Source organism: Meleagris gallopavo, chromosome 6 (assembly GCF_905368555.1).
Source record: "Meleagris gallopavo chromosome 6, MGAL_WU_HG_1.1, whole genome shotgun sequence".
Classification (NCBI taxonomy): domain Eukaryota; kingdom Metazoa; phylum Chordata; class Aves; order Galliformes; family Phasianidae; genus Meleagris; species Meleagris gallopavo.
The window spans coordinates 47,378,036-47,394,368 of NC_139409.1; the positions used below are offsets into that span (position 1 = coordinate 47,378,036).

Below are 16,333 nucleotides of genomic sequence, written 5' to 3' on the forward strand. Positions count from 1 at the left end.
AATTTGAAAGTATTCTAGAGTGGTTTGATTTGCATTGTGTTCAATAGTCCCATAGTCTGTTGCTTCGAAAGTGCAAGGAAGCTTTTTCCTGCTGATTTCATGATTATTTTTTTTTTCTCTGTTTCTCTATTTACTTCTTTGACATGCTGGAAGCTCCCAAAGGATGGATGATGTCACAAGCACTCAGGCAAAAGGATTTCCACTTTAATTCAAATAATTGGCATGTGTTTGTTAGGTTGCTGATGCCTATAAAAAGCATTTCACTATGGCAATAGTCCCAGGTGACAAAGTGGATAGGTCTCTCAGTTTAATTAAGCCTCTCTTGCATTGCTGAATTTCCCCTCCCAGCCCCCATCAAGCTTATATAAAAAATGGGGAATGGGGCCATCTTGAAATATAAATGTTAGTGGGTTTTAAGGCAAGGTCAACTGTTCTTTAGTCTGCCTTACAGTATTCTGTAAGTTTGGCTTGTTTGTTTGTTTTGCCAAGCAATTGCTTAATTAAGCTTCATGCTACTGTTACTTATTATGGTCATTATGAGGGAAGAGTGAGCAAATACATTATGGCTATATTGCTGTAGAGAAATTGCAGTTACGGCTAGTAATTATGGCCATATTATTGTAGGAAAAAACTGAGTTTCTGTGTTCTATTCATACTGGATACACATTCTTTGTTAGATATGTGTAACTAATTATCCACACACTTAGCTAGTAATTAGAGTTCATGGAGTGGTTTGGATTGGATAGGATGTTAGAGATGGTCTAGTTTCAAGCACATGGGTTGGAGCACCTTTCTCTAGACCGTGGGCTGCTCAGTGCCTTATCCAGGCAGACCCTGGGACATCCACAACTCCCCTGGGCAGCCTGCTGCAGTGCCTCATGACCCCCGTAGGAAAGGATTTATTCCAAATATCCACTCTAAATCTACTTTCTAATTCAAACTGTCCCATTGCAGTACTCTTGGTGAAGAGTCCATCTCTAGCTTTGTTTGAGCTGAACACCAAGCAAGAGTTTTGATGTTACAAAGTAATGTTGTGTGATGTCACCGGGCAATGGACTGTGACCTGATGGCCCCCTATTGCACATACTGGGGCACAGTAGAGCCTCACCCAGCCAGATTTACTCTTGTCTCTGGCTGAGCACATTTGTGAGGATTGGAGAAACTAGCAAGTCTTCCTTGGGTTGTGCTGTGGGGCTCTGGGAGATGTTCTCAGCACCATTCCTGCAGCATTGACTGCATTTCCCTGGTACTGCCAGGCAACTGGGCCCCGAGAAGAGTGCTTGAGACAGCAGAGGTGAGCAGTGTGGGGACATGGCCCTGGAGTAACTGTGGGGTGGGTGCTGGGGTTCAGGAAACTGCTAGGGCTGCAGCTGATGCCTGACCCTGTGCCAGAGGGGAGCATGAGCTGGGCCAGCTTGTCGGGCCAAGAGGGTTTCTGGCTGAGGGTCTGGGATGCTGCTGCTTGCCACAGGACAGCCACTCACAGTGGCCTCCTCAGAGTGTGAAGCCCCTGCTGTAGTGGCACAGCAAGGAAGCAGCTGTTATCTCCCAGCCCACTGCAGTGGGAAGGGCACGAACAAGGAGGAATCATTTTTCATCTGCTGTGACTGGAGGCTCTGACACCTCCTGGTTGCCTGCAAGCACATGTGCCTCTGCTGCATCCTCCTGTGGACCAGGAGGAAACTCACCTGCTGGCTCTGCAGGAGGCTTATGAGTGCCCTCCACTTCTCAGTGCAGGCAGATGGCTCTCTGCCTTGTGTTATCACGCTGCCATCAGAGTGCAAAGCAGAGAGCCACCAAGCAATCTCCTTGCAGCCCACTGCCACCTCATGCCCTGCTCCATCGGGCAGCCCTGCAGGTCCCACTGAGGAGGAACTCCTCAGCACTCCCCACACAACTCCTGGGGATCTCAATGCCCATCCCACCATGCCCATCTCTAGGGAGATGGAGGAGCCCCATAGGGAGCTGAAGTAGGTGGCAGGAGTGGGACCTTCCGCCCAGGGCTGCAGGTATAGCCCTGCCACTTGTGGCTGGAGCAAAGACCACTCATCCAGGAGGATCCAGTGTCCCAGGAAGAGAAGGGCCACAGTGCCGAGGTCACTTCACAACACTGAAAGAGGCCGTCCCCATGGCACCATGAGCAGGGCTTACATGGATCTTTAATAATCAACTATATTAAAAAAAAAAAAAAAAGAAGTAACTATTCCGTAGACAATCTTACTCAGAGCTCAGGGCAGAGCTTGTGGATGCTGTTATCAATGGAGTGTGGTATTCCTGACTACAGGATACAAGAGTTTGGACTCAGCAGTCCACAACACAGTTCTCTTGGTCTCTGTTGCTACCAGAGAGCAGAGATCAGCACTGCCCTCTGCTCCCCTGTGAGAAAACCAGAGGTCTTGTGTGAGAATGGTGGTTGAAATACCAAATCAGGGAACGGCTGTAGCCAAGTTGGGATGGATGAGGAACAATGCAAATAGGAACAATTTGTATATTTTGGTTGCTCTGGCCTCTCTGTGCAAAATTTCAAATGGTGTAATGATGTTAGGTACTGTGAGTATTTGGAGAGATGATTAGTGCTGAAATTCTGAACGTGTAGGTGAAACCCACCATTGAAACATGACTTTTCTAAGTGAAGAATTCCACTTCCAGTGCTGTCTGACGAGAATGTTACCTCATGGAATTTTCTTCTAATGTTGTAGTGTTAGGTGATATTTCATGGGTTTTCACAGATATTCCACAAAGAATCAGAAACTCAGGAAGGAAAGGCTATAAAAGCCTTGTTCTAAAATACAGATGTCTGTAAGAGGGCAGTAGGAAAATGTTCAGAGACAAGACTGTCTTTGCACCTACAGTATGTTTGCACCTCTTTGGTTATTTTCTCCTCTCCTGTCCAAAATTTTCTGAGAGTTTTAATGTGTATTACACACTACATTATTAAAATACATGGAGTGTATTAAAATACAGAGTGTTTAAAATAACTGAGATACACACATGCTACTATTATATATGGTTTGTGTTCTGCTTCTAAAATTACATGTGCAGAATTTTTTCCTATTACTCAAGAATCATATAACTAAGTAATAAATCTAAGAGCTTCAGTATAGATTGTTTATTAGCAAAGATCTGTTATTAAATCCACACAGCTGTGTTCTTAGGGTTTGAGAGTCTGAGCTCATGAGTATAATATGCATATAGATAATAGCTCACAGCTATTCATGTTGGAGGAAATGGCAGTTCATTCTCATCATTTAAGGTCACTGGATCTCATTTGAGATCACACAGCAGTGCTACAAAGATGATCAGTCCAGGGGCTGGTGGGGCTGAGGGGATTTGTTCCTGTGCAGTAGCACAGCTGCAGGATGCTGCTGAGTCTCGAGGTTGTGTTGTGCTTTAACCCAGCAGCAGCTCAGCGTCACACTTTTGTTCTTTCACCCCCGCCATCCCCAGTGGGATGAGAAAAAGGCAAAGAAAACAAAACTCAGGGTTTGAGATAAAAACTATTCACCAAGACAGAAAAGGAAGAGAAAAGGAAAATAATAGCAAAAACAGTGATTTACAAGACAAGTGATGCACAACGCAATTGCTCACCACCCTCTGACCAATGCCCAGCCAGTCCCTGAGCAACAGCTGCCCCTCAGTTCTCCTCACATGATGTCATAAGGTATGGAATATCCCTTTGGCCAGTTCAGGTCAGCTGTCCTGGTTATGTCCCATCCCCCAGCTCCTTGTGCCCCTCACCCCCTCACTGGCAGGACAGTATGAGAAGCTGAGAAACTGAAGTGGCTCCATGCAGCACTGCTCACCAGCTAAAACATGGTATCAACATTGTTTTTCTCCCAAAGCCAAAATGTAGCATCCTACAAGACACTATGAAGAAAGGAATCCTGTCCAAGCTGAAGCCAGGGTAGTTAGTAATGTAATGCAGGAGAGGCAAAACCCACCAGCCTGCAAGAGGAAGATGGAGTTTATATGCTTTAGGAGAGAGAAAGGCAGCAGACAGAGCAAGAATGCAATGGCTGAATCCACACTGGATTCATATCAGATCACAGATCTGGCTTTGCCTCTTGAAAGCCTGTCATGTCAAACTGACACTGTATTATTTTAGTACTCCTTCAGATAGCTCTAATTAAAATAGGTGGGCTGCTGGTGAGGGAGAACAGGAGTGCTCTTTCTTCTTCCCCCCTTCTACTCCTCTTCCTCCCCCCTGCTTGTTCTCTGGTTGCTGAGCAATGCTCCTCTTTCTGACTTTGTATCACGGGCAGACCTTGGTGTCATGTATCTGCCTCTCCTGTTGTCTGCCCTCCACGAGGGATAAAATGTCCTACCTGCTGGCAGAAGGTTAGTTGCCTGGCCAAGAGGAAGGGCAGAGCATGCAGCTCAGGTCTCTCCTCCTCCGCTGACAAATGTTTGTGTGCAAACAGGGCACAGCCCTGGCAACTGATTTGAAGAGGCAGGTATCCTTATTGTTTCCACAAACTCATGAAACTTCGTTTCCTGCAGGTCTGTGATCTGCATTTAGTGGTAAGAAGTAAGTTAAAGTTGCACTCTTTCCCACCGTGGGGGTGGAGTTTTTAATCATTTGTTCCTACAAATCTTTTCATTAATTTGCATTAGCTTTGCATCTTTGGGCAGTTTTCTATTTGGACTTAAGGCCTTAAAAATGATGGGGAAGTCAGTGATCCTGAACACACAGTTTTTTCCTTTAGGCTAAAATAAACCAGCAGAAGATTATTGCCAACAGAGCTGGAAACTGAATTCAGATCTAATACCGTGATGGACTCTACTTTCACTCCCTTTACATTTCAGAAAAATAACAGACTCTGGGTCCTTAACTGTAATATTTACTCTGGCCATTGCATTGGTAACATGACTGTAAGGCAGCTTTAGTTTACACTTCACCAAAAGATACATGTCAGGAACAAATTTTATGTTGATTTTTTGGAGTTTGTGTACAGTGTGGTAGGTGTCTGAAGGAGTTTTATGGAAATCTTGTATTTAGAACTTGCTTATGATGCTTTGAGGAAAAAAATGCATAGGGGCACATGGTTAAAGATGGAATTATAACAGATAGGTACAATTTGGCTTCAAGTTGGGCAGGAAAGGTTTAATTTCTTTTAAAAAGTTTGTCTGGATTAATTAATAAATCAACAGTGATTTACAACATTAGTACTTTTGTCCTTCTACTTAAAGTACTTATCCTTTGCAGAAAAAAAAGTCTTTAAATAAAACAGACTTTCCTTCACCACACATCAAATTTGAGAAGGGAGAAATAGAGTTCTAGAAGAAAGGCTAGTCGTAATCAGTCCCTTCCATGCATGCTTATGAAAATCATTTGTGATCAAGAAACATCCCTAGAGAGCAAGATGTTACCTACCTGGCATGCTACCTGAGCTGAAACTGTCTTAGCTGCAAGGAGAGTCAAGAAGAAAATTCAAGCAGAGACAGTGAGAGCAAGCATAATGAAACAAATGCACGGGGTTAGAAAACATAGGCTATGTACATCTGCCTTCTTGCTTTCTGATGCATTCATGGCACTGTTTTGTCCAGGAAAGAAGGACTGCCCTAGCACAAGAAATTCCCTCTCAAAGGTTATTACGTCAGTGTTGAGTTGCCTTGGGATCTTGCTGCAGGAGCACAACAACAGATGAGAGAACCAGGCTGCTGTAGTCAGCATGGAAGAGCAGAACAGCTTGAGGAAGTGCTGGCTTCCCTCCAGACAAGAAGTGGGATAATAGGCTGCAATTAATGGACTCCCATGCTGATGGAGATAAAACTAGCTGTTACTTTCATGTTGCTAATTGGTACAACTAAAGTGTTATGTACAGATACGGAAGTTTTATGCTCTAGAAAGTTTACAGAGTTTACCACTGTCATCTTAAACATCTCAGTATATACATTTAACACTTCCAATTGCTACAGTAATGAAATACTTTTAGGATTTACAGTGCCCTGGAGAAGTTTTATGATGCCTTTTTAACAGATGGGGAATTAAAGTCAGCTTCAGAAGTCTCCAGCAGCTGAAGAAAGTCCAGTTCATGCAAGAGCTGTGGTAGTGATGCTGTGATGTTGTCATAGCATATGGTGACTGTAATTATAGTACAGTCTGTTGTTGTAAGCTGCAAATACAGTTTGGTTAGTGATGCTGTGGCAGTTAATATTCCAATATCACAAAGGAGTTGAGGTTGGAAGGTGCCCCTGGAGATCATCTAGTCCATCTTGTCTGCTAGAGGCAGTGTTTTATTCAATCAGAAGTAATACAATCACAAGTCTGGATGCTGCATTGCTTAAGGAGTCCTGAAGAAGTCGCAAAGGCAGGCGGGGATATATCTCATGTCTAAGTTTTTCTATTCAAGGAAGTAAAAGTTATGTACTCAAGGACACAAATAACCTCAGCTCTGTGTCCACACCTTACAGTACCGTTGCCTTTCCCTCTGTTTATGGCGAGGTAACCCTAGGAGGTAGATTCAACGATAAAGAACGACATTAAGAAGTAGTAAAAAGTTCTGAATTTACTCCTGCTCCCTTAGGAGGAAGATGAGGGATCGATGCTTCTTTTCACACCTCTCTGGGCGCAGGCAACGTGAATTCCCTGGTGCAGATCGCACTTTCCTATCCCACAATAGATAGCCGTCCCCGGGCCGGGGCTCAGCAGCAGGGACGCTCATCAGAAGCCACGCCGCGCCCGAGGGGCGGAGGAGGCGGTGCCGGAGAGCCTCCTCGACTCCCCCTCTCCCTCTTCTCTCCGGGAGCGCAGCCGCCTGCAAGAGGGTCTGCGGGCCGGCCGTGCCCCGAACTTCCCGCAGCGAGGAGGAGCGAGGGCTTCCCGGACCATGGGCTCCGCCAGCTCGGCGCTGGGCCGGTCGCGCCGCGCCCCGGACCGGCTGAGCGCGGAGCCCCCCGCTGCGCCGCTGTCCGCGGTGCTGAAACCCCGCCGGCTCACGGAGGAGAAAGAGGAGGAGGAGGAGGAGGAGGAGGAAGAGCGGCCTCGCCACGGAACCGCCGCCCGTGAGTGTGCGCTCAGTGGGTCCCTGCACCTTCCTGCCCGAGTGGAAGGGCAAGGGGGTCGGGAGGCGCAGGGAAGCACGGGGGCTCGTGTGAAACCAGAGCGCCATTTGCTTTGCAAGGGTGGTGTGGAGAGAGGGCAGGAAGCATAATTGCGAGGAAGCATAGCACTGGAAGTGGTATCATCATTCCAATTTTCTCATGCAATCCTTCGGGTGTATCCTTAGGATGAGGAACAAGTTTGGTTACTGGTAGCAGTTTCTTCCTGGGACTTTGTCTGCTTGAAGATACTCCCTCTGTCAAAACTTGCACAGCTAAGATTTCCGGTCTTACTGTCAGTGTTGCTGCAAAGACTTTTTCATTGATATCCTTCAGTTCCAGAACAATGCACCCCCTCTTATTATTATTATTATTTTTAAAAGATGAGCATGTTTTAGTCAGCCAGCATAAAAATGTTCAATAAATTCATTTGGTGAAAGCATAAGCTTTGATGTTTAAGAAATCTTAAAGAAGTTGCAAAGGCAGGAGGATATATGTACTTAAGGAAGTAGATAACCTGTTTTTTAAGCTACTTAATGACTTTCTCTTAAATAAATACTTCCAATTACATTAGGTGATAGGTGATTGTAATTTTTTTTTTAATGTGGTCTGATTCGTATCTCACGTTTGTTCTTTCTACTCTTTAGACAACACAACATTTCAAATAATCATTTGAAATCAATGATTAACAAGGCTTATAGGTACTAATCTAACTAAATGGAAAGTGTGTCTTTTCACTTTTAAATGCAGGATCACTTGTGAGAAGATTTGACGACTTTGACTTTTTTTTCTTATATCATTCCTCCTTTCTTCCTATTATTTCATATTTGTGATATCATATGAGTTAGAACAACTGCTTTTATGTACCATCAGTCTTTTAGTTTACTGACTCACCAGTTATGTCTTTTCACTTCAGCACCTGCAGTTTTGTCTTCAGCGCAATGCAGTTGATACATGATCAATTCAAACATCACAAATTCCTCAATAGCTCTCAGAATAATATAGTCAGACCCTGAGATGTTGTAATCCCCTGAAATATACATAGTTACAACTGTTGATACTGGAAATTTGCCATTTGGATTTGTCTAATTATGCTTTCTAAGTCTTCTCTAGAGGAAAAAGAAGTATGTATAGTGGAATATGCAATCCATTTGGTCTAATTTTCTGCTTTACCTGGGTTGTGACGCCATTTATCTGGAATTTGAGTAGAAGAAATTATGCTGGAATTACTTCTGCATTTAGATAGATTTTAGAGCACTCAGCATTTTCTTTTTCCCCAGCAATTCTTATACAGTTGACTTTGAATTCTGTAAGAATCTTGCTGAGGGCATGAGCAGTGTGGCAGTCATTTCAGTTAAGAGTGATTACTCTGCTAACTCTAAGGGGAATGGTTTCCTGTGATTACTTCCGAATGAACACTGAAGTTCACAGAGTGTTTGTTGTTCCATAACTACACATTCTAAATCTAAGTAAGAGGGCTACTCCAAAAGTAGTGCCTCCTATTTTATCATGTTGGCCCATGTCATCAATGGCAGATGTTGGTGGTATGGCATTACAGCCTGAACCTTCCCACCAATATTCCATTACATTTTGTTGCTATGCAATGGCTGGCAGCAGAGAGGCAGTTTGACAAAATAGCATCTGACATGGAAGTACAGATGAACCAAAAGTGTGTAATTGAATTCCTCCACGCGGAAAAAAACAGCGCTCATTGACATACATCAACACTTGCTGAACATTTTTGGAGACCAAGCAGTGGATGTGAGCACAGTGTGGTGGTGACTGGTGTGTTTCAGTAGTGGCAACAGCAATGTGAAATACAAGACACATTCCAGACAATCACACAAATTTTTACAAGTGTGCCATGCAGGCTCTTATTCATCACTGGCAAAAATGTATTGCTAATGGTCATGACTGTGTTGAAAGATCATGTCTTGTAGCTGAGAATTTGCTTAATCAAAATAGTGCCCTTTGTACCTATTGTAGTTTCGGATGAAATAAATAGGAAGCATTACTTTTGGAGTGACATGTTTTTCCCAAGATAGTTATTTTGGACTATGATATAACTTTTTCTTTTGCTACAGCCATTTGAAGGTTTTTTGTTGTTTTTTTTTAATATATTTTTCTTGCTTATGTTGGGAACATATACAAATGTTAGCTGAGCAATGTCAAATGTAATAGGAAATAGATTTCCTCACTTATGTTATAAATCATACAATTCAGCTTGGTAGTGATGCCTTATACTTGCTGCCTAATTAACATTTAGACATGACAACATGCTTTGAGTTTGATTCAGTTTCATTAGAAGATTGAAAGACAGTCAGTGACTATTTGACTTGACAGAATTTTCTTGCATCCAACTTTGAGCTCAGTTAGAACCTGGGCTTGAATCATGTGTGAGGCAGAGGTGCATTGTTCTTTGGGGAGTTCTTAGAGATGCTGCTCCTCAGGGGACCTGCTGGTACTTTCCTGAGATGTGTGAGAATGACTAAAGAAATGGTGGGAAATGAAATCTACTACTTTACTTGGTTCCTATTACATGTGTAAAAAAAAAAAAAAAAAAAAGGTCTGAAACAATTCATCTTGAAATGCCAAAATACCGGAATATGGCTTTTCCACTTGAGAATATTTTCTTCTACTTCATAGCAAAAATTATTGCAGTTACAATTTGCAAAGTGGCTTCCAATGGTTAGGCTGATCTTAAGAACTACTCTCTAAGTCACAGTACCATAATGGGTCAGGGTCAAACTCTATGATTGCAGGTAGAGTATCTATTTAGAGCATGGGTTCATGAAATGCATGTCTTGCTCAACCAATGGGATCTTCTTCTATGACCAGCCTAGCATATGAGGGAAAGGCTGTGGACGTAATCTACCTAGACATTAGTAAACTTTGACACTGTGTCCTACAGCATTCTCCGGGAGTTGGCAGCTCATGGCTTAGAAAGGAATACTCTGTGCTGGGTAAAAATTGGCTGGAAGGCCAGGTGCAGAGAGTGGTAGTGAATGGAGTTAAATTTAACTGGCAATTGGTCACAAGTGGTGTTCCCCAAGGGTCAGTACTGGGGTCCGTCCTGTTTAATATTTTAGTACCTTTATTGATGACTGGGATGAGAGTATGGAGTGCACCCTCAGTAAGTTTGCAGGTAGAACCAAGCTGAGAGGAGGTGTCAATCTGCCTGAGAGTAGGAAGACCCTACAGAGGGATCCGGGCAGGCTGGATCAATGGGCTGAGTCCAGCTGTATGAGGTTCACAAGACTAAGCACCAGGTCCTGCATTTCAGTCACAACCTCATGCACAGCTACAGGTTTGGGCAGAATGACCGGAAGACTGCATGGAAGAAAAGGACCTGAGGGTGTTAGCTGAAAGCTGGTTGAATGTGAGTCAGCAGTGTGCCCAGGTAGCCAAGAAGGCCAATGATGTTCTGGCTTGTATCAGAAACAGGTAGCCAGCAGGAGCAGGGAGGTGATCATCCTTCTCTGTTTAGCACTGGTGAAGCTGCTCCTCAAGTACAGTGTCAGTTTTGGGCTCAGGGAGACCTTATCACTCTCTACAACTACCTGAAAGCACAAAAGGTAACGGTCTCTTATTTGCACTAAGGGAGATTCAAGTTGGATATTAGGAAAAAAAACAAAAATTCTGAGAAATAGTGGTCAGGCATTGGAACAAGCTGCCCAGGGAAGTGGTGGAGTCATCGTCCCTGGAGGTATTAAAGAAATATGTAGATGTGTCAGTAAGGGACATTATTTAGTGGGCATGGTGAGGATGGGTAGACAGATCTGATGATAGAGGTCTCTTCCAACCTTAGTGATTTTCTGATACTATATGAGTAAGGCAAAAGGCAAAAATTAACAAAATCTTCATTTATCTCTCTTTTTTAATATCATAAGGCCTCAGTACAGGAGAATAGTTATTCAGATTGACAGATAGACCAGTATGTCTAAACCACAAGTTATTGGCCACTTTATCATACAAGATGTAGGATATGGTCAAGCCTTCACTTATTAATTGGTGCTAAAAACTTATGAATTAACTCTTTAACTCATCTTTTCAAGCACAAGAAGGTTTTTCTTTTGTTTGTTTGTTTTTGAAAAGCTAATTAATATGTGCATTCATATATTCAATGACTGTTTGGGCTCTGTCTTTGCCCCTCTGATTTCACTGCTGGCTTTCTTTGCAATTCAACTCCTGCAGCCAGCCCTTGATAGCTTCAGAGCACTTTCCCAGCCCTCAGCCAAGGTTTTGTAAAATCCACCTGAGGCAAGAGTGCTCTTTTCCAGTGCTAGCATGAAAACAAACATCCCATGCTGTCTCCTAGCAACCTGGCAATCCTTTATAGAGCCCTCAGATGTTGAATAGTTGTTTCATGTCCAATCACAAAGGTTACAACTCCCACCTTCTCCATAAAATTATGAGAAAGTTGACACATTACCTGCACTGAAGGGTGAGAGGACTCAGTGAGCTTCTTTTTATTCTGCCCAGGTGCCAACCAGCCCCAGTCCTTAAAGTTAGAGAGCATTGTAAGGTAAAATTACAACAAAATTAGTCATTTTTTTGTTTCATTTCGTGTGGGAGTACAACAATGTCAGACCGTTTTGCTAGTGAAAAATGCTGTGTAGAAATGTTAGCATTCTTAGTAGCATGCTTTCTGTTTCTCTGTTATTGAACTGTGATATATTTGTTTTGGATACTTTTTTGATTTTTTTTTTTAATCCATATAATATTTTGTCTAATTTATAGGATACATTCTAAAGATAAGGTTGTGAATAAATATATCGTAACAAGTGACAGGATATTTTGACTTTTGGGGAACTTGAGCTGCAAGCATAATGATCCAAAAGAGTTTCCTAAGTCCAGCAAAAGTATTTTGAGCTTCTTATTTGACTTTGAGGGAAAAAGCATCCTTTGCACTGAGAACATTCAAACTCTTCCTCTGTTAACAGACATTTTCCTATAATTCTTAACATGCTATGATTGTTTTCTACTTTTTTTCTCTCTTTTTCTGCTGCCTTGTTTATGATTATTTTCTAAGATATCCAGAATTATATGTTATAATGAATGCAAACCTACAGAAATTGTTTGACTTCTGGCAATATGTGCATACAAAAATAGCTTAAAAATACATTGATATTAATTACTTACTTATGGTGCCCCAGGGCTCAAGTGCTGGCTGTTTATGGAAAAAAAGGAATAATTTAGAAGGTTAAATTTGTATTAAGCAAGTGAGATATATGTCTCTAAATTGAGCTCTTGGGGGCTGTTTCAGGGTACGATCATGAAGTGCTGACAAAATTGCTAATTATTGGCTAGCAATGTGATTACTTGTATGAAATAGGAAAGATCAGAAGCCAATCCATCTCAACTAGCTGAAAATGGGAAAAAGCAGTAAAATACTGACTTTATGTGAAGGTTTTTACTGTGAAAAACTAAATGGCTGACAGTGTTTCAGTGATGTCTGGCTAACTGAGCAGTGGGGGCATTTTGCCAAAATGTTAATAAGGGATTTTCAGAAAACACACCATTTAATCAATTGCTGTGCCCACAGCCTTCTGGTCCAAAGAACAGACCTCTGATATTTCAGCTAATGGGATAATTAATGCAGCAGTACATGACATTATTGTCCTTTTGAGCATATAAGGTGGATGCTGCCTGTAGTTTGTTAGATTAATAATTTCTGTATAGTAACACTGGGTTGTGTTGAATAGAACTATGTCCAGGTGGAGGCTGGTGATGAGCAATATCCCCCAGGAGGTCTGTCTTGGGACCAGTGCTCTTCAGCATCTTCGTCAATGATATTGACTACAGGCTCGAGTCCACTCTCAGCAAGGTTACCAATGACACCTTGCTGAGTGCTGTGGTTGACATATTAGAAAGAAGGGACACCATCCAGAGAGACCTCAACAAACTCAGAGGATGGGCCCATGTGAAACTAATGAGGTTCAACATAGCAAAGTGCAAGGTTTTGCACCTGAGTCAGAGTAATCTCAGATATGTATACAGACTAGGAGAAGAAATCCTAGAGAGTAGTCCTGTGGAGAAGGACTTGAGGGTCCTGGTGGATGAAAAACTGAACATAAACCATCAGTGTACTCTTGTAGCTTAGAAGGCCAATGGTATCCTGGGCTCCATCAGAAGATGGGTGGCCAGCAGGGACAGGGAGGTGATTGTCGCTCTCTGCCCTTGTGAGGCCCTTCGTGGAGTACTGTGTTTGGGTCTGGGGCTCTTGTATGGGAAATGTTGAGTCATGGTCTGCACCACTGATTGATCACCTGAGGCAAGCATTGAGTCAGACATGGGAGCACAGGTGAAGGCAATTCAGTTGTGTGACCAAAGGGGTGGAGCCTGGCTGCATCTCTCCCAGACCCCATTTAAGGGCTGACTGCCAATTTTTTTTACAAGAATAGACAGTGGTAGGAAAAGGGGGGATGGTTTTAAGCTCAAGGAGAGAAGGTTTAGATTGGAAGTTCTTCACGGAGAGAGTGGTGAGGTGCTGGAACAGGCTGCCCAGAAGAATTGTAGATGCTCTGTCCCTGGAGGTGTTCAAGGTGAGGTTGGATGGGGCCCTGGACAGCCTAGTTTAGTACCAGATCTGGAGGTTGGTGACCCTGTCTGTGGTATGGGGGTTGGAACTTGAATATCCTTGGGGTCCCTTTCAACCCAAGACATGCCGTGATTCTATGAATCTGTGATTAGATCAGTATCCAGTGTTATGTAAAGTAGGGTTACCTTCCACATAGTTACAAGGAAATACTTGTTCCATCCTTTAAAACACCATTTCTCTTCTCTGTGAAACTTGTAGGACCAGGGCGCTGATGGCAGTAACACAAGCCCTGATCAGCCAGTGGTCTCCCATCACCCTGCCTAGGGCAGAAATCCATCTAAGTTCTGCCTGGGGCGTCCATTACTTCACCAAGCAGTGCTGTGGGAGCACAGGTTTGTATTGCTCTGAACTCTGGTGCACTGACTGTGTTTCTGGCTGTCTTGTCATTATGGACTTGGCATAGCATCCATGAATAACATCCTGGCTTGGATCAGGAATGGTGTGGTGAGCAGGACTAGGGAAGTCATCCTGCCCCTGTACTCAGCACTGGTGAGGCCTCACTTCGGGTGCTGTGTTCAGTTTTGGGCACCTCAGTACAGAAAGAACATGGAGGTGCTGGAGCAGGTGCAAAGAAGGGCAACAAGGCTGGTAAAGGGCTTGGAGAATGTGGCCTATAAGGAGCAACTGAAGGAACTGGGGCTGTTAAGTCTGGGAAAGAAGAGGCTGAGGGGAGACCTTATTGCCTCAAATGGTTTGTCTGTGGTCTGGACTTGTAGCCACCCCGGGGCTGCCCTGCTGTCTTAAAGGGGTGGTCAGGCAGACACTGCTGGCCCAGGGTTCCCCACCTCCTGAGGAGCTGCCAGTTCTGGACATCCTGAGTGGAAGGAGCATTTCTGCCTACTTTTAGAGCTGGGTGAAAGCTGAATCAGCCAAAGAGTGTCAGTAGTGCGGTGGGAAGTCTTTTGTTCTGCTATTGCTCGTCTCCTGGAATCATGCTTTGGAAAAAATCAACGTTTCTAGTTTAGCATGAAGATCTGAAAATAGGTGAAGTATGAAATCTATTAAAATTCCTGGTACTAATTTGCTTGAATAGTGTGGAGCTTGGGGATAAATATTTTTTTAGAAAAGTCTGTTTTTTGAGTCTTCAGAGATTTAAGTGATCCTTGTATGCAGTAACATCTCTAAAACAAGGTATACTTGGCTAATTAACTCAGGCTGGATTAATTACACTGGGTGCTGAGCTTCACAAATGCTGCTGCACCCCTCAAGATGCTGGCTGGCAGAGTATGGTCTCAGATTATATGGGCTGTCTGATTCAGGCCACATGGTATAGTTGTGCCATCAGTGGGCATACCAGATATTCCCATCAGAGCCCAAGAGCAGTTCAGGATGCCACTTTCTTGTATTATGAGATCTTTTTCTTTGTCTCCAATTCTCAAGACACAATTTCAAGCAATAACTAGACATAGATCTTGAAAGACTTTTCAAGGAAGGTATAAATCATTATGCCCGTCTCATGGGTGATGCGATCAAAGCAGAGCAGCGAGGTGGAAATAACTAAGGTACTTTGCCTTCAGGAGCCACCACCTGAGGAGATGCAGCAGTTTTTGTGTGTGCCCTGGGTCTTAACATTAAATCAACTGTTTCTGCTGAGCACTGAGTAGAAATACAATATTTTAGAAAGACAAATTTTGATTGATTGCTCATGAACAATAATTCCAGAGGCTTATCTGTAAAATACTATCCATGTGGATTTCCCTAAAGCACTTGATGTGCTAGACTAACTAGCCACAGGTGCAAAGATGAAATAGTTTGCGTGAGAGTTGAGAGTAGCCATGGCAGATACTGTTCTTTTCTGTGGACTCTTGCAACAGGCATGGGTGATATGGTGATATTCTTTAGTTACATTTATCACCTATTCTCCAAAGCACATCAGATGGTGTGGAAAAAATCATCTCCATGCAGCAAAGTTCCTGGCAATCTTGTAGATCCATGGGGATCTGTGCTTCTAGTGAAGTTCTGAGCCAACTTCTTTCCAGAAGTATAATGAATGTGTGTTTAACAAGTATTTCTGTCCTGCTTTCTTAACCCCTCTCCCTTTCTTCATATGAGCAAGCATCAGAGAAGAGATGGAGAAGAGTTGCTCCTTCTCTAGAAAGTTTTTCTTTCCCATTAGCCTGCTATATAGCTGTGCTGTGACTAGTTTTATACTCTTTGGCTTGGGGAGGCAAAGCTTCTTCTGGAGAGACAGGTAGTGAAGACCCTTCCCAGACACCAAGGTGATATGCTGCCATGCCTTTGAGAAAGCAAGCTTGACAGAGTATTTATCTTCCTTCTGCTTATTAGCCTCAGGAAAGGCAGGAGAGGGGAAAACAAGACACACTTGACCTTACTTTTGCTGAGGACCATTCATGATTGGACGTGACATCTGAAATGATGGGCAGTGGCTCACTATGCTGTAGTTTTTCCCTCCTGGACCTTAATGCAATGGTTTAAAAACATCAAGAAGTGATAAATGTATCATTTTTTTTTTTTTTTTCATGTTAAACTTGAGCTTGCAGAAGCTACCTAGATAATCCCGGCAGCGATTGCCAGCGTAGGATGGGCTGAGATTAAGATCAAGACAGCTGTGTTAACTGTGTATCTTGTGGTGTATTTATTATCTTCCTGAGATTTATATTTAGCTTTTCTTTGCATTCTGGAAATATACAACTGCTGCAAGACTTGTCCAGTTCTCTATTTTTTTTTTTT

The 16,333-nt window shown here is 43.1% G+C and overlaps 1 protein-coding gene and 1 pseudogene across 5 annotated transcripts in view; both read left to right on the top strand.

The window, feature by feature from the left end:
* The first annotated feature begins 1,620 nt into the window (after positions 1-1,620).
* Positions 1,621-3,997, top strand: LOC146544170 (uncharacterized; annotated as a pseudogene).
* A 2,480-nt stretch (positions 3,998-6,477) lies between these two features.
* PDE1C (phosphodiesterase 1C) overlaps positions 6,478-16,333 on the top strand; it is a 343,427-nt gene continuing 333,571 nt past the window's right edge. For 2 of the 5 annotated variants that reach the window (XM_085226620.1, XM_085226622.1), the window contains exon 1: positions 6,479-7,005. In XM_085226620.1, coding sequence (XP_085082746.1) covers positions 6,831-7,005 — 175 coding nt within the window. In that variant the 5' untranslated portion in view covers positions 6,479-6,830. Of the gene's footprint in view, positions 7,006-16,333 lie in introns of all 5 variants that reach the window. The other 3 variants (XM_085226619.1, XM_085226623.1, XM_085226624.1) reach the window with 3 other exon arrangements.